Source organism: Falco biarmicus, chromosome 5 (assembly GCF_023638135.1).
Source record: "Falco biarmicus isolate bFalBia1 chromosome 5, bFalBia1.pri, whole genome shotgun sequence".
In the NCBI taxonomy this organism is placed as follows: Eukaryota; Metazoa; Chordata; class Aves; order Falconiformes; family Falconidae; genus Falco; species Falco biarmicus.
This window is the reverse complement of record NC_079292.1, coordinates 20,280,026-20,302,658: the sequence shown is the minus strand read 5'-3', so window position 1 is coordinate 20,302,658 and position 22,633 is coordinate 20,280,026. Positions and strand designations below refer to the sequence as shown.

At 54.4% G+C, this 22,633-nt stretch overlaps 1 protein-coding gene across 11 annotated transcripts in view; it reads right to left on the bottom strand.

Moving 5' to 3' along the window:
* Positions 1-22,633, bottom strand: part of SHANK3 (SH3 and multiple ankyrin repeat domains 3) — a 375,700-nt gene that overhangs the window by 329,082 nt on the left and 23,985 nt on the right. For all 11 annotated transcript variants that reach the window (XR_008821984.1, XM_056339563.1, XM_056339567.1 and 8 more), the window contains one exon: positions 21,550-21,882. Coding sequence is in view for 10 of the 11 variants with exons in the window: in XM_056339563.1 (XP_056195538.1) it covers positions 21,550-21,807 (258 nt within the window). In the remaining variant the exon portion in view is untranslated. The remainder of the gene's footprint in view (positions 1-21,549; positions 21,883-22,633) is intronic.

The window sequence follows — 22,633 nt, the reverse complement described above, 5'->3', positions numbered from 1 at the left end:
AGTAGCAACAATAAATAATGTCAAAGACCCGAATAGAGGAATGAGGCTGGATGGCATCTGGGGTCAATCAAACAGCGAAGATATTAAAAGGAAATAAGATGACACTAATAAAGGTTGCATCCTAAATAAGCACAATGTTATACCTCCAAGTATACACTATCGCAAGTTACACCGAAAATGCAGCATGTTTCTAGACAGTAAGATGAGACTCAGCAATAACTAATCCTCTTTTGTAAAACTTCTCACATGCACACACTCAGCAGAGGAGAGAAACTATGCAAGTTGCTACGCCTGATAATGACCTACACATGAGACATCAAATTATGAATATATTTACCATCAATAAGGGGGGGGAGGGGTGTGTGTATGAAAAAAAAAATGTTGTGGATATACTCTGTCAGGCACTGAAAATAGAAGAGAAATTACCCCCATCCAGCTCTAGTTCAGCTTCATTTGGATCACCAGTCCCTAAATTAATCTGTGCCTTGATAAACAAGCACTAGTAGTGGGAAGAAACACCATTTAGTTTTAGTTGCTGGTAAACACCCGCAGTGCTCTCGGAGAAAAACCCGGCAAGCACAAGCAGCCAGCTCGGGCCTGGGCAAGGCTAACACCAAGGCAAAAGGCTTGAAAATAAAGCACCACCACAGCTCCAGGTTTATGATCCCCTGGAAAACAACACCCCCAGGAGAAAGGACACCACTGCTTCATCCCCTCCACCAGCACGATGCTTGCTTTTGGCGCATTAACACACTTCTTGTGTTGAAACAAGGATTCTGCCTTGCAGATACCAGCTGTTCGGGACCACAGGACCGCCAAGGGTCTGCGGGGAACAGCTCTGCAGTCCTCCATCATGCTTTACACTGCCCCGTGGGATGGCCAGACCCCCCAGGGAAACCTCCCCAGCAGAGAGGTGAGACAACCTGCAATGTCTGCTCAGCACCATCAAAAAGACGGGGCATTTCCAAGCGCCACAGTCCCTTTTTGCCCCAGGGCAGGGAAGCAGGGCATGACTGCTGCTCTGCCAAAGAGGTGCGAGGCACTCAGAGCCAGAGCACAGAAGAGGCACATCTCTATACACGCAGCCCAATACTAGCAGGCAGCACCACCATGCTAACGGGAACTGTGAGTGGCTCCAAGGCTGGGATCCAGCCCTTACAGCTTGGGGTGGCTGATCCTGCTCTGTGCTGCTTTCTTGCTCTGTGCAAAGAGATGCGTGTTCAAGGCTACTCAAATTTGCCTTTCAGGATGGTCAGGAAGCCAAGGCAGTCTAAAGAGTGGGAAGGTAGCCTGGAGCCCTTTTGCTCCTCATTTCCCAACTTCATCTGCTTTGTAGGTTTTTCTAAACAAACACAGCCTGGCATCCCTACTTCACACACATGAGGAGAGAAACGTCTCTCCAACAGGAACACTGCAAGTGCCCAGAGAAAATACTGGGGACTGGGATGGCTCACTGCTGCAGCAGCAACCCTGAGGTCATTGCAGCAGCTGCAGGAGCGGGGCACAGCAAGCCCTCTCCGGGGAGCTTCGAGCACAGCACTGCCGAGGGCTGCTCCCCCGGGGCAGCTGCAGGACAGCCATCTGCAGCCCAAGCCTCTAAGCCACCAGGGCCACCATGGGCAGCTCGAGCCACTGGGGACAGGCCGAGGGACAGCAGACCCTACCCACCAGCAAAGGCAGCTCAGCACACATAGTCCCAGCCACTGCGATAATGGGGCCGACAGTCTTTTCCAGGTCTTCTTGGGGAAGGACACAAGCTGGAAGGAGATCCAAACGGAGCTCTGTGATGCTTAATGCTCTCTGATATGGATGAAGTTCATTTCTGCACAGCAAGTCGTGCTGGAATGAGAGAGCCCAGATCCCAGAGCTGCTCCTTAGCGAGTCCTGGGACTGAGGAATGCTGCGTACCCACTGCTGTACAAATTTCCTTAGTAACGTAGCACAGTGACTGGCACCGCGCTAAAACCTCGTACAGAGAGAGCAGATGATGAGAAAAAGACAGCACCAGAAAATAAGTCTTCCCAATAGCCAGGAAGAGTAAACCATGCTTTAATCTCCTATAGGAGCAAATAACCTGCTTTCTCGGGATATTTGGGATGAAGAGTAAGCATCGATGTGACTAGGCTGGGAAAACGCTTACTGAATCTTTTAATTGATTTGGTTCTTGGATTTGGAGCTACATTGCAAAGCCATTACACCACTGAATGACTCAAGTAAATGCATTCAAGATGACGCATTAATGTTAGGACTCTTCCATATCAGCAAAGTACCAAAAAGAATGAAAGGAATTCAGAAATCAGTTCATACTTGTTAGTTAATCTGAAGTGACCGACAGAAAGAAAGATAAGTAAAATAAATAGTAAAACACAACTACTTTAACAGATCACTACCATGCTGTACAGTTACAAAGACAGACAAACAATTTATGGTTATTAGTAAAACTAAATCAATGCACAGCCTTTTTTATGCTATGTATTAACTGGAAAAGAGCTTACACTGAAATGCAACTTCAAGCAGGAAAACAGAAATAGAAATAAGAACATTTGCAGGCTAGAAAATTTGTCTTTGTGTGTGTCCACACAACACCTAGCATACTGACGCTGCAATCACAAATGGGAACCTGGGCATTGCCATAAAGACATATCAGCATCTCTGACAATTATGAATCCATAAACCAGGATGATCAATTAAGGTTGCTGCAAAGCTACAGGAAAAATTTGTAAGGTGCCTTGGACTCAATTACCAACAGCAAGTGTGGGCTCTTCTGTCCCATATTTCGTTCACTCCTGGAGCAGCCGTTAGCTCCGCCAGCGGGCTGCAGTGACCTGTCCCATTTTCCTCCCTTGATTGCTGCCCCAGGCGCAGCGGTGTGACTGGCACCAGTGGGCTGCACCACCGCCCCAAGACCAAGCCACAGGCTTATCAGCCCACCAGTCAGCCCCACCTCCCATTACAGCCACCCTCATGCTCACAGCAGACCTTGTTCTTCATCCTACAGGAATCAGTTGACCAAATCCAGTGACATAAAAGATAAAATTTCCATTTGTGAATGGCCGAGAAAGGAATACTGCTCTGAAGCAAAGCCAATGGTGTGCGCTGTCCCTGGGACCAACAGGGCGTGACACTGAAAGTTCATTAAACTGCTAATAAACTAAAAGCCAAACTGACAACAATACCAAAAACTTTTTACTCTGTAGTTTGCAAAAATATAATTTTATAGATCTAATTCCATTGCTTTTTGAGAGAAGACATTAACAGCCTGGAGACGAAGCAGGAGGCTCTCTGATATCAAAGACATGCTTTTTCTCAAAATGTTTATATATTCTGCTGGGCTTCTCTTCAAAGAAACAAGCAGCTAAATGGGTGGTCACAACACCAAGAGGTCCCATCATCAGTAGAGAATGGGGGTAGGCAGTAGGACAAGCTTTGAAATTTTGTATATACAAGCTAATGTGGAAATTAAAAAGTGTGACTTGGAGATCAAGATTTCTGCATCAGAGAGCGATGAGTAACTTGGATGCACAATACTGCCAGCCAGGCAGAAAACTCAGCTTCCTGTAGCTGAAAGAAAAAAAATGTAAATGCAAGATATATTCTAAAACCGTAGTCTGTTACCTCTTTTGTAACTGCACCGCTGACTTTGTAATCTGGGATTTAACATTTTCTTCTCCTAGCACGAAGCTCATGTTTTCACTCTGAGCTTGCCTACCATGTAAAGTGGATTTGGGCAAACCAGAACCACACTATTCCTTCATGGGTGGTGACCCCCCGTAAACGGTGTTGAGAACAAATCCTCTGGGGCCTCTGCAAATTTAGGAGCCCAGGAATCGGGGAATGCTTGCTGTCAAGGTACAGAGATCACCCAAGGTGACCCATGGTCTCCGGGGAGCATAAGACATCACAGGACACCTGGGACCACTGAGAAACGGGCAGCCAGCGTGCCCTGGGTGTGCACAGGCATCGTCCCAATGCCCAGCCGCAATGTGGTGGTAACTAATGAACAAACTGGATTTTTGTGCTTACAGCTCACTCACAGATGGATCCCCACAGCTCCTGCCACATCCCAGCCGGGTCCCATAACCAAGGTGAGGAAAGACATCTCCCCAAAGGCTTGCTACCCCTTGCTCTTCTGGCAGAGGCAGCACTGCCATTGCCATCTGCAGCTGTGTGACTGCCCAGGTATGAAGCAAGAGGAACTGTTCACTGTGAACTCAGCTGATACAGCTGAAGAAAAGGGATGGGATTTCAGGCCCACCACTCATTCCTCAGGTTGGGAGAGCTTTGTCTGCTTCTTCCAGATATATGAATATGTCTAATGAAGGATAGTGCTGCTCCACAACCCTCTCCTGTCTCCGACAAGAAGCACAGAGTAGACAAGTGGCCTGAAGTTCTAGAAAAAAACCCATGCTGCCATAAAAATATCTGGGACAAGACATAATGAGGTGGGAAAAAAGGAGGGAATCCACCACAGAACCAGATTCTATGGGATATTTGGCAAGTGCAAGCTTGAACATCTTCAGATCTACAGTTACTTACAACCTACTGGCAAACTGTCACCTTTGACATAATCTCACCTACTACAGCAAGAAGGACCTTCACACACTTGGCTTGCACAGTCCGTCCATCCACACACCCACGCACAACATTGCAAGTTTTTTAAAAATATACTCTCTAACTAAATGCATTAAAACTTTCTGACACAGCTAGAGACAGTCAGAGTGGTGCCGGGCAGTGAACTCATCTCCAGATCTGTACATGACACGCACTCCAATTCCTCCCTCTTAAAGCCTTCTTCTGTTAACTTCTTGTACTGTGTTTGATCCCTGCATGACACTAAGACAGAAATAATTTCAATTATGTTTCTTCGGCACTTGTGCATGTATTCATTTTTAAGGTATATGATTCACAAACCCTAACCTCAGGCTGAGAAATTCAGTCCAAGCTCGCAGAGAGCCCCTTGCTGCATGCCCAGGTCCCAGCGTTCCTCCAAAACCCTGGGAGAAAGCAGCATGAGTCACCTCATCCATGCTTGATAAAACTGCAGTCTGAAAACGAACAGCATGCTCTAGTGTATTACACTGAGTCTCTGTGAAACGTGGGCAACAAAGAACTCTAACAGTGTGTACTTTATGAAAGGTTACCTCATAAATTTATTATTACAATTCAATTAACTTACTGAGGGAGGGGACGAACGGCACAGCGGGAGCTGAGGCTAAGCTGAACCCGGTGTGAGTGAAGCGATCCCCCCTCTCCCTCCCACGAGTGCAGCGCTTGCAGATGATGCGTGGGATCAGGGAACTGGTCCAACGGTAATGAACCCCAGAGTCCTCAGCACTCCAGACATACGCGCAGCTAAACCCAGAAGTAATCCATTAGCAGATCAGTTCCACAGACATCAACAGCCACCGCCAAGCCATTAGCAGAGAAAAACCCTAAGTGTGAAAGTGCATCAGGAAATTTTTCAGATGTAATTTAAAAATTCAGGGACACTCCTGAGGTCCCTGCAGGTACCACGTGAGTGCTGAGGAGCCCTGGCCATGCTGAAGCATGTGACACCCAGGGAAGGGTCTGCAGAGAGATCTGGACAGGCTGGAGCGATGGGCTGAGGCCAACTGTAGGAGGTTCAACAAGGCTGAGCGCTGGGTCCTGCACGTGGGTCACAGCCACCCCACGCAGCGCTGAAGGCTGGGGGCAGAGCGGCTGGAAAGGTGCCCAGCGGGTGCTGGTCAACAAGGCATGAGCCAGCAGTGTGCCCAGACAGCCAAAAGCATCCTGGCTTGTATCTGAAACAGTGTGGCAGCAGGATCAGGGCAGTGATCGTCCCCCTGTACTCGGCACTGGTCCAGCAGGATGCTTTCACCTTCGTTACCACGCCTGCACGGGACCACGCATCTCGGCACAAGTGTACCCCACTGAGGACAGGCTCCGCGGCAGCCACCGGGGACTTTGTGCCCACAGCAGCCAGGCTGCTCGGTGGCACCAGCAGGGCTCAACCCTTGGGTCCCTGGCTGGGCTGCCCCAGGAAGGAGGGGGCATGACATGTGGGGAGGGGGCTGTCTGCCTGCCTGTCCCATGGACACGGGATGCTACCGGCAAGGAGGGCCTGTGCTCCTTACAACAGGGTGCTCTTCTTCCAGCCCCACAGTGTTGTCACAAATCCCTAAGGGCAGCGATGCTCCTTCCTCTGCTCGCACTTCCAGATCTGCCATCGCACGTTTTCCTTGCATGCAAATAGAGTCGGCGGAGGTTTCGTGAAGGAGTGGGTCTGCAGCGCTGTTCATTTTTACTGTAAATTTCCAATAATTTAAGTGGGTTTTTTCACCGAAGACTTCATATCCACCTTTTTTTGGAAATGCTGATAAATAACTTCAGATGTTTATTTCGATCTGGGCATCTTCAACACATCGGGTGTCATGTCACAGTGCTGCCGGCCACAGGAATGCCAACAGCTCAGCAGCTGGAGACAGCAGGAAGCCTCCTCTTTTTGGGCTGATCCACAGAGAACCATACATTAAAAATGAAGCTAATCTCAGAATTTTCCACCAACCCAGATTTTAATAAAAATAATCTCCCCTGGAGATAGCTGTAATATAAAGCTCCAATACTGCTTCTCATACTGTGGGCCATGCTTTCTTTCCAGTAACTGTGAATTATGGCTCAATTATGTTCACTTTGCCCTCTAAGCACAGGCAAGGAAAGAGAGGGAGGGCTGCCCTTATGTCTTCTTTCTGAAAAAAAAATAAGTGCATAGCACAAGCTTGTGACTACTCCTGAGGTCCTCATCGCATGCACAAGGAAGACCTCATGCCCCAGGTACAGTACATTTTGCAAGCACTTCCCCTCCAAGGACCTGTGAAATCCACCCTGCGCTGTCCGTGTTGTCCGCAGACAAACCTTCAGCTCCCAGACTGGATCAATGGTTGAATCTTCAAGCTACAGAAGCTCTGGCAACCACAGGTCTGCAACTGCTTAGGGGACACAGCTCACAAAGACAAGAGAAATGCCCATTTTGACAATTTAGCCCGAGAAAAATGTGTCCGCTATAATCTTCATGCCTTGCTTACTGTTAAAGTTTTCCTCCAGCCGTTCCACTAGCAGTTACGTGCTCCCCATGCCCCACTGAGCCGCCCAGTCCCCTGGCCCCCAACCCCACCACCCCCCTCAGGGCAGGTCCTCTGGCCTTGTCCACCTTCTGCCCAGAAAGCCAGCTCATGGGACGGGGAGCCAGAGAAGTAGCAATCATTGCACAGATTGACAGTAGAGACTTTGCAAGAAAAGAGGTTTTCTCTAGAAAAAGCAACAGCAAGGAGGAAAATTTCCGTTTTGGTCAGCGCATTCGGTCCATGATAGGGACACAGCTCAATCACGGGCAGAGCCCCTCGTGCCACCATGCAGGCACCTTTCCTTGCTCCAGCTGGGCTGGAGGACAGCACGCTTTCCTCACTGGGAAAGGAGAAGCCACAGAAACAACCCCGTGTCCTACAGCTCACCTCACGAAGCTGAAAGCATGGGAATAATTAATCCAGAGCATAGGACACAGGCTGCGTCCAGCGTGCCCTACCACAAAGCTGGCTCTGGCATGAGACAGGGATGGACACAAGCATCAGCATCTTATCCAAGGATTCTGGAGGCCCCAGAGTGAACCTGACAGGCAAGAATGAAAGGCGGGGCCCCTTTATATGTTAAAGACACCTTATGAGCATGCCCAGGGAAGCAAAAGCATAATCCATGTTAATGAGAGAAAAATTCTAGCTCAGCTATGTGCTCATCATCGGCAAAACCTCTTCTCATTTCTCTCCATCACTTAAAATGGGTGCCATTGCTGTCTCTGAGCCTCCAAGGAGGAGCCATGACTCTTCGACTCAGCTCTTGCACTGATGACGCTCAACACTGGTTCCAGCACCCACCCTTCAACAGCGAAGGGCACATCCTAAACATCAGGGTGAGGTAACTGCTATTGACCTACTTTACAGACAAGCTCTCTGCGAGGCTGAACAGCATCACCAAAAACACGCATGAGCCGTGAACACTCAGCTCCAGGAAAAATTTCACCCCTGCTCCCACACCCTCTCCCAGCAAAAACATGACAAACAGGGTGTCGCAAAAACCTGCTATGCTCGGCACTGATCGATGGCGCAGCTCTGGGAGCTCCAACTGCTCGCCTTTGCCCCCTCCTCCTTGCCCCTGTGCCCTTGCACCAGGACTGCCCACGCACCAGCCCAATGCGCTTGTGATGGCAGTGCTGGGGACCCTCCGGCGCCGTTCCCGCGTGGGAGCCCCGCTCTGCCCAAAGGGAAGGATGCAAACTCAGAACAAATGTGCAAGATGGAGGCATGTGTCTCATTAGTCAGTGTCATGTTCAAACCTTCTCAGAGCAGTTCTACGAGGAAGCAGTTGACTGGAGAGCAATATGGGCTCAGAGCAGTGCCCATCTGCACGGCAGGGATGGTGCCAGGGAGCCACCTGAGCTGGTCCCCAGGACCCACAGGCTCCTCCAGAGCTGTCTCAGGCACTGTGAGGAAGGGTCCTCAGCTCCCGACTGCCCCAGGACTAGATAAACCCTGCTGCCAGAGACAGCCTGTCTTTTTTCAGCCCCTAAACCAGAGGAAGATTTGGGCACCCCCAGCTGCACTCCCAGCTCGGGCATTCCCGCTCCAGGGACTGAGCCCAGCCAGCCCTTGCTGTATGCAAATAGCCACCCCAGCCACCCCACTGCTGGGGACAAAATGCAGGAACCCAGCGTGACGCCCCACAGCAGGGTCCTCCTGCCCTCCCTGTGGAGAGGACCCAGCCGCAGGAGCCAGGCTGTGCGTGCCAGCCGGCCTTCGCAATAACCAGGGGCTGGCAACTAACTGGCCTCAGAGCCTGAGATACCCTCCCTGCTCTGAAGAAGGTCTTTCTACACCCGGTCCGCGTCAGGGCTGTGAAATGCTTGCAGAGCAGGACCCAGGCAGAGCTGCCTGCCTTGCCCTGTTGATAAGCAGAGGGTTGAATCCGCTACGCTAGCGCACACATGCATATTTACGCGGCTTTCCTTAAATCAAGTTTGAACAGTTTTATGCAAATACATTACATTTATTCAAAACAACTCATTAAATAATTCACCCACAATGTCCCAAAGGATGTTGCACAACACTTGGCAGCTAAACTTCGCAGTCCCCAAAATAATCAACCACAGCCACAGATCCAACGCAGTGACCCGCAGCTCTCCTGCTTCAGGCAAAAGCCTCCCTCCATGCACATAATAAAGCAAAGTGGATTGATTTAAGTCAAAGTGATCACCAATTTTAACCGTGATAAATCAGCTGGCAGAAAATCTGGATATAAATAATCGAGTCTGATGTTGTTTTGCACTGGTAGTCCTAAGCTATTTTCCTAAAGAAAGGCTGAGTCGGATCAATTCATAACCATTACGTTAGATTAATTTGCAATTTAATACAGACTTTACAACCAAAAGTGCTTCTTCCTAAGTAGATACACTGTAACTGTATGCATCTATTTAAGCAATTATAATGTAAAATATAAATTCAATTTTTTAATTTTACCCGAACACTTTAGAAAAGAGTGAGTAGCGTATTTCTTAATAGAAGATGAGTAGGTTTTGACTTGTGATTTTAAGTCAAAAGCGTACTCAGATAAAAACTGACATTAAAATATGTTCATTTAGCACGTCAACATATTTCTTAGTACTAACAAATTAAATACAACTACTCTAAACTACCTGTGCTGGATTCATAGGAAATGTGTACACAACCAAAGTATCTCTTGCAACTACAAGCAACAGACATAAAAAGGGACTTTTACTGATAGCTACTTAAATTGTTTCTTCATGGCCATCAGGATCTTAGAGCTGATGGGTGTTGCCCACTTGAAATTGCCTTTCATGGCTGGAGTGGAAGAGGGGAAAGCAAGTTCTTTGCAGCTTTCTCAGCCTGCACCTGGCTCCTGCCTTCTGGATCTGCTCACCCTTGAGCTGAACTGGCTGGAATAAAGGAGATGCACTGGTTTATGGTTAAAAGCTGGGTTAGTATCTGCACTAGCTTCACATACTTAACCAAGGGATTCTTTGAGATCACTCGTTTGGTTTGCACTGACTGACTGCCCCATGGGTCGCAGCCCCCTGAGCCAGCACCGTAGGGTTGCTCCGTGCGTCCCTCCTGCCTACTCAGCTTGGTGTAAGGGACATTGGATAAAATGCAATGGTTCGTTACACTGAGGATCGCAGCCCACTGTTCCATGGATCCTACCGTCTGGATGCTGGTAGACTGCTCCAATGTTTGCATTAGTAAAACAGACACACAAAAAAAGCTACAAAGGGACTTTAAAATATGTCACGCTTGGTGCCGCATTCAATAGCATACAGTAATGAAGCATGGGGATGCACAGTGAATAAAAAAGGAAAAAAAAGCGGAACAGCTGCCTCATTCATTGAGCACTATTAATCTGATCTGAAAAAGGCCGGGTTCCTATGGAAAAACAATGTGCAGCTTGTAATCAAAAAGCATCTCAAAGCATGTGCATAAGTGGTTTGATTCTTCCCTAAAAGGGGCAAAAAATCCAACACAACTATCGACAGCTAGAGACTTCTATAGCAGCAGAAAGCGGACGCATTGGCCAAGGATCAAAGGTTTTGGTGCAGGTTTAGACTATTCCGGAGGTCAGCTCCTGACCTCCACATCTTCCCTCTGCAGCAATGAAGTTCAGTTTTCTTTCCCCCCACACCCCCCAGCTCACATCGCTGGGACAGAACAAAGCATGGAAAAAGGAATTTTAGGGTCTAGGTTGTACTGGGAGACCAGTGAGAGGGGAAGCCTGGGGCAGGGGAGAGGAACCTGCGTGCTCAGGAGCGGAGGGGCTGGTGCCATGGCCATGCTCCTGCGCCTGGGGAAGGCAGCAGAGCTGTGGTGCAAGCCCTGCTTTCCTCACTCCTCTCTTTTCTGCCAGGCTCCCTCCCCTCTCCTGGCACAGAAACAGCTGGCTGCACAGGCTGGCTCCTGCATCTTCCTCCTCCTGAGGAAGCCACAGCGGTGTTCCCATGTGGCCTCAAGACACAGGACGCTCCTTGGCTCTTGGTGTGGTAAAGACCTTTCCATTCCTTGACTGCAAAATTACCTCAGAGAAGATAAAATGCAAGAACATGATGTTGAGCTCTTTATTCCTGCTTTGCGATAGCAGTTAAGCTGCACCTAAGCACAGTGCGGTGTGGGTGGGTGCATATTTAAACAGTGGGCACCATCCGCAGTGCCAGGAGCTCACCACACATCCCTGGTGTCAAACACCTGGTGCAAAAACCAGTGCAAACACCTGGAATAAAGCTGGACACCACCTCGCTCACCTGCCCAGATCCAGCCCCGGGCAGCACAAGCGCTGGACCTGGCTCCACGTGGAGCAGGAACGAGCAGCCACCATTCCAGCAATATCTGTGGATGCCATTTTCCACCAGATCCAGCTGAACGCCAACCAGAAGAGCAGGAAGGCCTGCGTTCCCCATGAAGGAGGCAGTTCACAGATACGTCAGGCTGCTGCTGCAGCCAAAGGGAGCCCACCTCCCTGGGCTCCACCAGTGCGCACCGGGCCGGTGCAGAGACCTGCTGAGGGTTAAAGCCAGCGAGGAAAAAATGTTATTTTAACCTATGGCAGCTCCTTCATCTGGCTTTAACATGATTTAAAAGGGCAAAGAAAGATGTGCCAGCACACAATGGAGAAGAAAAGCCCTTGGAAATCTCGGGGAGGAAGTCTCATCAGCTGTACACCACTGCTCCTCTAGATCTTTCTGAGCTATTTCAATAAGCTCCAGCTCTGATAGTTAGCAGCTTCCTAAGTACCATTCATTTGCAAGAGGCTCTTATCTCTCTACATATACATTTTTTATGTGATGTGCTGAGCTGTGATTCCTTGGAACAAGTTTTCCCTGCTTCCAGTGAAAAAGTAAATAGAAAACCTGCACCTCGTTGCTCTGTAATTACAACCATGGTGGCAACTGGCCATGTGGAGGGCGGCCAGTGCTGCCCACCGGCTGCTGCAAAAAACGTTTTCCCATGGGAAATATCCCAGGTTTGGTCAGATATCTTGCAGAATTTCAGTGCCAGCACAGCCTGCAGACAGAGGGGATTTGGTGATGGCTGGAGGCACTTTTCTGCTCTCCTAGGATTATTTCTGTATTGCCACCTTTTCCTACCGCCGGGCCCCAAACAAGGTTGCAACTCACTTCCAAAGCGCTCCCACCGCAAGACTTTGGGAATCGGTTTTCAAATGTGTTTTAATGATACAGACCCACAACTCGTAACTATTTCAGAGAAACAAACCTTAGCTTGGGCATGTTTCTGTCTCCTTAAAAAACAGACTATAATCTCATAAATCTTGTGGGTGTTTTGGATAATTTTATCCTGGGTCTCCACCACCCCCTCCCACCAAGCAATGCACAGCCAAAAACTGAGCTGAAATGGCTCTTCCCGGAGGATAAGCAGCTGCAGGCCAAATGCAGGAGCAGGCAGGCGAGATAGAAAAGCTCCACCAGAGTTAGGAAGGATCTCCAGGGCCTTGCACATCAGCCTTCTCTTTCCTTTGCCCAGGCTCACACTCCCACCCCACGCAAGGGCCAGCGCCAGTGTGCACCAGCAGCTCACACAGATCAGGGTTAAAAGGAGGTGGGGAGGTTCCCAGGTTATCAAACTCCAAATAAATTGCTATCTTCAGAGCCACCACAGAGCCCAGGCTGTCAAACCAATTCCCTGCCCTACAGCCACAGTACGGAATGGGTCCCTGGCACAAAACACCAGCACAGCCCTGACAGCGGGCGTGTGGAGCTCCGTGCTGGGCATCGCTGCTGCCAGCCGCCAGCCCAGCTCCTGCTGCTTGCCCGGCACAGCTGAGCAGGGAGCAGGACCATGCCCACAGGCTGGCACTGGCAGTGACGAAACGTGCCATGCTGCCGGCGTGCTGGACCCTGGGCTGCAGCCCCACTCTCCTCTGGGTTCTGCTCAGCCCTGCTCGGTCACAGCCCTCTGTCCACCCCTACCCACCCACCCACTCTGTTTTGGACAGCCCACGGAGCAGGGTTGCCCCCCAAATCCAGCCCTGCGGCGCACTGACACACACGAGGGCAGCCGGGAGTGGCCGGGGGTTACCAGCAAGTGTCAGATCCCGCGGGAGATGATCCCTGGAGCCAGAAAGCAGAGTGGCACTTGGCAGCCACACAGTCTGCAGGGAGTCACTGAACACAGAGCACGCTGGCTCTGCCCCCTCGTGAGCTCAGCACCATGCAGTCCTTAATTACACCATCACACGCTGCTGCTGTTCAAAGGCTACACCGCCGACCGGATGATTTTTCCTCCTCCTTTGATACAACGGCAGCTTCTCATATTTTTCTGTGCAGCAGCAGCTGAGCGCAAGGAGGGATTCTGTGCAACTGAGTGGTCCCGTGCTGATTCATATCACAGAGTATATAGGGCAGATCTACCCAAAGTCTGCATGTTAACTACATCAACCCTGGTGTCAGGGGGTCCCGCCGGGAGCCGGGATGCCCCAGGGTACAGTGCCACCACAGCCCTGGGAAGCTTCTGCTCTGCCAACACCTGAAGCCACCCCGGGAGCAAATGGACTTGGGACAGCAATTTATGTAAAGCATACATGCCAGCAGATTTTCACTATGATTTTTACTACTGAATTGTTAACCTACAACAAATGTTAAGAATAGTTTCATTCATCCTTTTCATATCAATTGCTTCCATGAGCTCAGCATTTCTGTCTGCTGAGGTGTCCGCAGTCAGCACCATGTTACTCAGCACGTGGCATCTCCACAGCCGTGCAGGATAAAACTCTCCGTAGCTGCAGGAGAGAAGCCAGCATGCGGGATTACACCTTGCCCAGGAAGCCAGAGCAGGCTGCAGGCAGGTCTGCTGCCATGCCCACCGTGCGGTGCTGCAGTGGCCCTCCCAGCTGCCTCACACGAGCTGCTGAGCATCTGCAGCTGCCAAGCCAGCACAGGCAAACCCACCGCACCTCTTCGCATATAGTTAAAAGTCCGTCCTGTGTCGTGGACAATCACTAGGGGACAGGGCACATGGCAGCAGAGCAAGAGGCTTTGGTGCTCCCTGGCTCAGAAGAGATGTGTCCGCTGTCATTTCCTACACATCCCTGTGTCTTTTCCCTCCTTTTCTTTTAGGGAGAGCAAACAGTGCAGCAGGTAGCACATTTTACAGAAAGAGCCTTTTTATTTACAGCCACAACAGTCCTCCTTTGCAAATCACCTCATCAGAGAACCAGTGTCCCTTGTCCTACAACCCCTCTGCAGCACACAAAGCCCCATCAGCAAAGGCGCTGCAGCCCCCTCCCCACCCATCCTGTGCTGACCACACTGTGGTGGCAGCATCACCACAGTGACAGTGTGTCACTGTGTGGCACTCCCCTCCAGGCAAAGCTGTGTGCAGTCCCCATGCCTCCACTGCTGGTGGGCAGCTCACTTGGCCACAGCTTGTGGCCACCGCACCCCTCACCAGGCTGCAGACACGAGGTTGTTACTGCTTGCAGGATGGGCTGCAGCCGCACTCTCGGGCTTGTGGGACAGCGAATTCAAATCAAATCCCAAATGAATGGCAAGCCACACCGTCTCTTGGCAGCCTGCCTTCCCACCATCAGTCCTGGCTAAGCAGAGGTTCAGGAAAACTTTGCCTATCTCTCTTCTATAATAGGAAAATTTATTTCTTCACTTCCCTTGGGCTTAACAGAAGAATCGATGCTTTGTGCACTGGTTGTCAGGCTCTTATTTCATTTGCATTAAGGAGATAAGTCCCAATATTAACCTGAAGTATCAGGTGACTGGGAAGAGGTGTGAGGGCAGAGGCTTTTCTGCAGCCACAGAGGGAAATGAGCAACTCCATCCTGCAGCAAAGGGAGGCCCTGGCCTCAGCAGATTGCTCAAACAGCCTCTCACCAATGGAGCTGGGTGGTCTCACGCCTCCAAGGCCCTTGGTTGAGGGACATTTCCTCGCCAGTCCCCAACACATCACCAAAGCCCTGCATGAGGAAGGAGCCCTCCAGCAGGACAGATGCCAGCAGAGGAAAGACATGCCAGACCTCGCTGCCTGGACACCACAGGACAACCTTCCACAGGATGTGAATCCTTCAGCATCACCCAGGCTTTCCTGGCTGCAACACATCAAACGGGCCATGCTTCAACATGATCCCCTTTGCAGATGAGACCAAATTCTCCCTAGGGCTGCAAATCCACCTTACCAACTGTGATCCTGCCAGTTTGGGAACTGATGATCTGGCCTGAAAGCACCAAGTCTGCCACCACAGGGCTGCACCCAAGCAGATGCCATGAGACGGTGGCTCCTTCTCAGCACTGCCCGCTCTGCCAGTACCGGTGAGGAGCAGAGCCCATGTTCTCAGCATAGCCACACAGCCATGCTCACCCACCTCCCATTGATGGACAGTCCCTCCAGTGTCCTCACCGTGGCTTCCCTGCACAGCCCAGACCCATCTCACATGCTCTGGAATGGCACCCTGCAAGAAATGCATCCACAGCTCCATGCCTCTTCAACACAAACAGCTTTCTGTCTCTCCTCCCAAATCAGCATCTGCCTCTCAAAGGGTCTCTTTGCTCTCAATATCACTCTTCCCCTCCACTACAGCACAAATTGTCCCTCCTCCTGCCAGGCCACCAACTTGACCTGCCCAGACTTCTCCACCTGAGGGCTCCCAGCAGAGCAGCCACCCCTTGCACCCGCCATCCCCCAAAACCTGCTTGCAGGAGCTGGGCACCTCTGGGTGGGAGAAGCAGGAGCTGGGGTCCCATCACAGTGGACTCCATGGCAGGCTGGGCAGGCCCAGGCACCTCCCAAAGAGTTCAGCACCCACACACATGGGACACTGCTACGTAGGAGTCCTTTGGAAACTGCTAGTGGGAATGGAGGTCAAGAGAGGAGGCAAGGACCCAAAACTGGAACAACAAGATGTACCCATCTTGTGGCACCTTCCTTTTCCCAAACACTTACCTTGCATGCCTCAGCTGTCACAGAGAGCTCACAGAGGGGAACAGGGGACAGCAAATTTGGGGCACCATGAAAAATATCCAGCTCCAGTAGTGGACTCACCTGCCAGGGACCATGCAGGACAGAGGACCCCAGGCTGCAGGGCATTGCGTGGCTCCTGACCACATTTCCAGGCACTCCCCAGCACAGGAGCAGCGTGTGCCAGCAGGAGCCAGGCACCACTCTTCTCCCACAGCCCCAGCCTCTGCCCAGGACAGTCCATGGGTCCAGGCTGTCCCATACCCATAAGCTCTGGGAACCCTGCAGCTCCCTGGGGCAACTCTGCCTGTCAGAAAGGAGGGCCATTTGCAACTCTGTTGGTCAGTACTCTGAGGGGTTTATAACCTGTTTATGTCCCCAGCAGAGCTCTTCGCCTACACAGCAGGAAATACTACCAGCTACTTCTGCATTGTGATAAATAGTCTCCTTTTGGTCATTCAGATGTGTTCCCTTCCCCTCCAAGCACACCCCTCCCCGGTCTCCACCCACCTCTCTGCATCTCACAGGTCTGTGCGAAGCAGATGTGTTCTGTTCCTCCTGCACTCCAGGTTCCATTTCCCAAGTTGTCCGTAAGGGTGTAGGGCAGCTCGTAAGGGTGTAGGGCAGCTCGGCTGCTCTTCCCTGAGCTCAGAGCCTGTGCAGGCAGCTCAGACAATTTAATCTCAAAGTGCTGGGCCATCATTAGGATATAAACAGTGATGTGCGTGAAGAGACTGCCTTTTCAGAGACAAGGTCACAGCCTCGGGTGGAGATTTGGTCTTAACAATGGAAGCCACTAACAGTGAATTCAAAGGCTTTCAGCTGAATAAACACATGCTGGAGAGTTGCAAAAGGAACCTAAGAGAGGCTTGGAGACAACTCCAAGAGACCTGGGAAACTTGACTTGAAAAGTCAGCTGCTTCACAGTCTAAAAATCCACCTGGAAGCTCCAACCGTGACAGCAGACACGAACTTGAATAAGCTGAACTTTGCCCAGATGAAGTCCTGATCTCTGAAATTGTGGCAGCTAACAGAGTCTGACTTGTTACTGAAAAGCCACCTGTCCACCCTGTGCCCGAAGATCCCAAAAGAGACAATCTCCACCGTCAAGCAGAGCTTGCTATAGCAAAGCCCACGGCACGTCAGCCCGTGCTGCAGCAGCCAAGCCAGACTCAGAAGCCCAGAGGTACCCGTGGGAGGAGGGTACGGGGTCGCTTCAGACTGTACAAGGGCTGGAGTTCAGTGAGCAAAACCCCTTCAGCACACCAACCCCTTGCTGGCACCACACAGTCCTGGGGAGGCCAGTGATCCCTGTTGTGGTCCCATCCCTCCTCCTTATGTTTGTGTTCTTCCCAGAGCAAGCAGGGAAGAAAGCCTCTTCTCTTGGATGATCCCTGATCCATGTGCCCCGTCACTCAGAACAACTCAGCCTCTGGACAGGTCCAGGGAAGAAGATGCAGAGCCAGGTCAGAGGAGGCCAGGAGTGTTCCCATTACAAGGCAGGGAATCTGACTGCCCTTCCTGCAGGTGCGATCAAGGTCCTGTGCCTTATCCCTGCCTATGGGATATCCTTCCCTCTCCTCAGCCCACCCGAGTCCCAGCCTGCACCCGCAGGCTGTGAGATCCCTCCCGGGGTGCAGACACTAACCCTGGCCTGGGGCAAGAGCCCCACACAGACCCACAGAGTGGCCAAAGTGTCAGGCCCCCCACGGGCTGTCCATCAGGGAGGGCCACTGCCATAGCAAAGCCAGACAAGCAGAGCAGCAAAAGCAGAGGAAGGACACCTCTGGGAAGACGCCTGTGCCTAGGGGCAATCCCTGCCCTGTGGCTGCACTCAGCGGAAGAACAGCTCAATAGCAGCTCCTCTGAACTGCAAAGCCTATCCCAGCCCAGGGAAAAGGGTCTGAGAAGCCAAGAGATTATGCCAGGAGAGGGGTCCCCACCTGGCCTGAGAGACAGTGTGCCACAGCTCTGCTGCGCCACAGCAGCCCAGGGAAGGGGAGCCAGGCTCTGGTTGGACACCAGCGCAACACCCACTAACTGCAGGGAGAAGCAGGACCCATTTGGGCCAGGAGCAGGAGCAGGGAGGAGGTTTAGGATCCTCACTCTCTCCAGCTGTGTGAGATCGAGGACCCATGCCCTGTAAGAGGGTAGCAGGCAGGGAATACACACAGCTCTGGAGCATCTGTCCTGTGAGCTCCTGCAAAACACAGCAAACACATCCCAGAGTGTCTCATGGAGGAGATGGTGGTGCGGTGGCAAGCCCAGCAGTGGCAGATGGGACAGGCTCAGCTGCTCATTTTCCCCATTTTCACACAGGTCATGCCCCCATCTGCTTGGATGTCACCTTGCAGACAGGGACCAAAGCTGTCTGTTCAAGGCATGAAGAATAAGCACCGTGAGTGCCTAAATTACAGAGCCAAGGTATGGGGGATGATGCACAGGAGGCTAGGGAAGTTCAGGGCCAGTCATGTACAGCTCTTAGGGATGTATGCAGTTAAGCCAGCTTGATTTTTCCTGCCTCCCATTATTTAAGTGAAGGTACTTCAGCTAGCACAGAAGAGGAGTTTGCAAAACAGGCAGTTTCTATTTGGGAAGTCAGCCCCCACCTGAACCATAAATGCAACAGCTCTCTGCAGACACTGCCTTGGTCTGAAAGAAAGAGATGCCCCCGACACCAGCCTGAGCATGGCTCTGTGCTGGTGACAGCGCGGGACCGCTGTGCAGGGAGCAGCACTGGGTGCCCAGCCTGTGGGGCAGCCAAGGGTCTGACAGAGCAGCTGTCACACCGTCCTGCTGGTGTCCTGCTGCCCACCAGCGCAGACTGAGCAGAGCCCATCCCTGCTCTGCAGGGAGCCTGCACCCACATCTGCTTCCGCCCTGCCTCTCTGCCCAGGGGAGCAGGTGCCACAGCCTCCGACCCCCATCTGCATCCCATGAAACCCAGTGCGTGCTGCCCCATGTGACGGGCAGCAGGGACAGGGCCGGGTGGGCAGCCCTGCCCTCCCAGGAGCACCACCTGTGCGCTCCTGCTACTCGAGTAGCTCTGCAAAGCTGGAGAGCCCTGGGCTGCGGCTGCAGCCAATTCCTCTGCACATCAGCCGGGCTGTCGGTGCGCAGGCTGCGCTGGCTGGGATGCAAGTGACATGCTGCCCTTACTGCAGCTGGCAGCGCTGCCCCCTGCCCCCCGACTCCCCACAGCACCCTGCACGTAGCCGGAGTGCTGCCCCCTTCCCCCAGTTCCCCACGGCACCCAGCCCCCTGCCCCCCGGCTCCCCATGGCACCCTGCCCGCAGCCGAGGGGAGAGATGCCCCCAGTCCCCAGCCCCAGGGCAGCCGGCGGGTTGCCCCTGCGGCTCCCACCCCCAGCCCAGGGAGGCTGCACTAGAAACATTTGCACCCTTCAGCGCTCTGATATGCATCTGCCCCTCAGGCAAGGGAGATCTGGGAGGGACATTCCCACTTTATCCATGCAAATACGCTCTGCTTCGCAGGCAGCCGCATTCCCTCCCCTGCCTCGGGTGATCTTTGGTCTGGCAAGGCTGAGCTGCTTCCCTCGGACTCTGGGACTATCCCCTGGCTGCAGTGCAGGACTTGGAAGGAGGAAGGGGGGGCGGTTTACAACACACCATCACACCGACACATCACACACATCGCTGCTTCCTCCGGTGCCCACGCACACTCCCAAAACAAACTAAGCCAGGGAAGGGAGGTGCAGAGCAGTGCCCAAGGAACAGCGAAGTGGAGAGGTGGGTGCCATGGCAATGGGCTGAGTAAAGGCCCTCACTGGCAGTCCCTGGGCCCTGCCCTGTGCTGCATCACACAACGGGATCTGGGCTGAGGGCTGGAGCAGGATGAGACCCGGGTCCGTACATCAGCTTGGGGATGGATGTGCACAGGGATGGTGGAGGAGGAGCTGATGTGCTGGGGCCAATACAGCAGTGAAGGGAAAGAGCATACACTGTGTCCCCAAGAGCCTTGCTCACAACCCCAGCAGGGGCCAGGGCTGGAGAGAGCAGAGAGCAGCTGTAAAGCCCTTCCCGCAGCGCAAGGTCAGTCCTCACTAGAGCAGAGCATCTGTCTGATTCTTCGACAGCAAAGGCAGCGCTGCCTCGCCTGCCTCTCTCTGCTGCTGCCCGGTGCTTGGCAGCTCAGCCTGCAGAGCTGTGCCTGCGAGCATGCGAGCACCTCAGCCCCAGCACCACCGTCCTCTAGCAAGCTCTCTGGCCCCAGCTGCTACCCCTCCGCCACCGAGTAGAACCCCCATGCCAGTCTCCAAAATAGAACTCTTTCACCACCAAAGAGGAGAGCTCTCACTTCTTCTAGTCCCCTCCACCCCCAGCAACGCTCTGCTCGCCCCAAGTCTGTCTCATCTCCCCCCACCCCTAACCCCCAAGGGGCACCTCCTCTCCTGCCCGCAGCGCCTTGCCTCAGAGCACAGGCTCGCTGTGCCTCGCAGCCCACCCAGCCCAGGCAAGATGCTGCTCCCAGCACCATCCCTAATGAGCACTCCTCCTCAGGGCCCCTGTTACCGCAGCCCAGCCCTTCAGCGAACTTTTTCCCTCCACTGACCAGGCTGTTTCCAAGTTCTCGCTCCCCCCAAGCACCCCATCCCCGGATGACCCCCAGCATTGCCCCACAGGTAACTACCCACCACGATACCCACGCACACTGCCCCACATCACACCATAACGCTCATGCCCTCCTGTGTCACACCTCGGCACCTGCGTGTCCTGCCTTGTGGCACCGACACCGTGGCCTGGCACCCCGTCCGGTGCAGTGGTGCCCCCACACACACCCCGCAACCCGCTGCGCCGCACCCGGGCCTGACGCCCTGAACCCGCCGCGGTCACGTCGGCACCGGCGCACCGGCGGGCAGCCCACGCACACCTACAGCTCGGCACCGGCGGGAGCTGCCCGCACAGCCTGCCCAGTCCCACTGGCCCACGCCGCCAGCGGGCGGGCGGCCATCGGTCCCCAGCGCTGCGGCTTCGTGCTCCCGCAGCCCGGCCCAGCCGGTGCGGGTGCTGGAGCCGATCCCGGTGCCGGAGCCAGCGCTGGAGCGGTGCTGGTACCGGTACCACGCCGGTACCGGAGCCTCCCGAGCTGCGCCCACCCCCCGCGCCCAGCCCCGCTGTCCCCCGCGCTCGGGGCGGGCGGCGGAGCGCAGCGCGGTCCCGGGCCGATGCGGGCCCCCGGCGGCGGGAGCGGCCCCGGGCTGCAAAGCCGCGCTGCAGCGGGGCTGCCCGGGCCGCTCCGCCCGCCGCTCCGCCGGGCTCTGCGGGGGCACCGGGGAGCGGGGGGGGGCACCGGGGAGCGGGGCAATGGGGAAGGGGGCACCGGGGAGCGGGGGGCTGGGGCAATGGGGAGCCGGGCAGCAGGGCAGGGGGGAGCCGTCCTGCCGGGGCTGGGGCCGGCCGCCCCCCGCCCGCGGCGGTGCGAAGTTTGCCGGGTGGTGCCGGGGCGGCAGCCGTGCGGAGCGGGGCGGGGGCCGCGCGGGGTGCGGGTCGGGGCCGGGGCCAGGGCGGGCACTCACCGTCTGCTGGAGGTCGGGGATGCCGATGCGGACGACGATGGCGCCGGGCGCGGGCTCCTCCATGCGCGCCGGGGCCGCCAGCTTGGGGGAGCGGGGCCCGCCGGGGCCCCGGGCCGGGTCGAGCCGCGTCTCCTCCCGCAGGCCGGCACCCGGCTCCCCGGCGGCGGCGGCGCGGGGCTGTCGCTCCGGCGGCGGCGGCGGCTCTGGCGGCGGCGACTCCGGGCTCTCATGTTTGCTGCCGGCGGGGCTCAGAGGCATGCTCCGTGCGGCGCGGCGGGGCGGCCGGCACCGGCACCGGCACCGGGGGCCGCGCTCACAGCCCGCCCGGGGGCCCTGCGGGGTGAGGAGAGGCGGTGAGCACGGCTGCGACCCGCGGGGGCACTCGGCTGGGACCCCGCGGGGGGACCCCGGCAGAGACCATCCCCTGGCAGGGGACCCCCACAATGCACATGGGTACTGCGGCTGGGACCCCGGCAGGGGCCCAGGAGCTGACTCCCATGCTGCACACAGGTGACCCTGAGGGACCCTGTGGGGAGACACCAGCAGTGACCATCCCCCGGCAAAGGCCTGGGAGAGAACCCCCCCACTGCACATGGGCACCCCTGCAGGGACCTCCCCCCCCCCCCCCCCCCCTTTCCCCCAGCAGGGACCCGATGGAGGACCCCCACACTCCACCCAGGCCACCCCCACAGGGACTTCATACAGGACCCCTGACTGCCCCACACAGAGCTCCCCATCTTGGGGCCCTCGCCCAGGAACCCCCGACCAGCTGTGCAGTAACCTCGCAGAGGCACCCACACAGGATCCCCCACGGATACAGATACGTTCCCACAAAAGATCCTTTTGTTGAGACCTTGCAGAGGACCGCCCTCACCCTACATGGGAACCTCCATGTCACAGACCTCACCGAGAAGCCCCACAGCACACTATGCAGGGATCCCCACAAGTGCCCCCCCCCCCCCCAAAGGGCCAACTGCCACTGCATGCCCCCCCTGGCCCCCACAGCGGGCACAGCCCCCATTGCAGTGACTCCCACCAGCCAGCCAGAAGGGACCCTTCCTCACCTCGGCATGGGCCTGCCCTG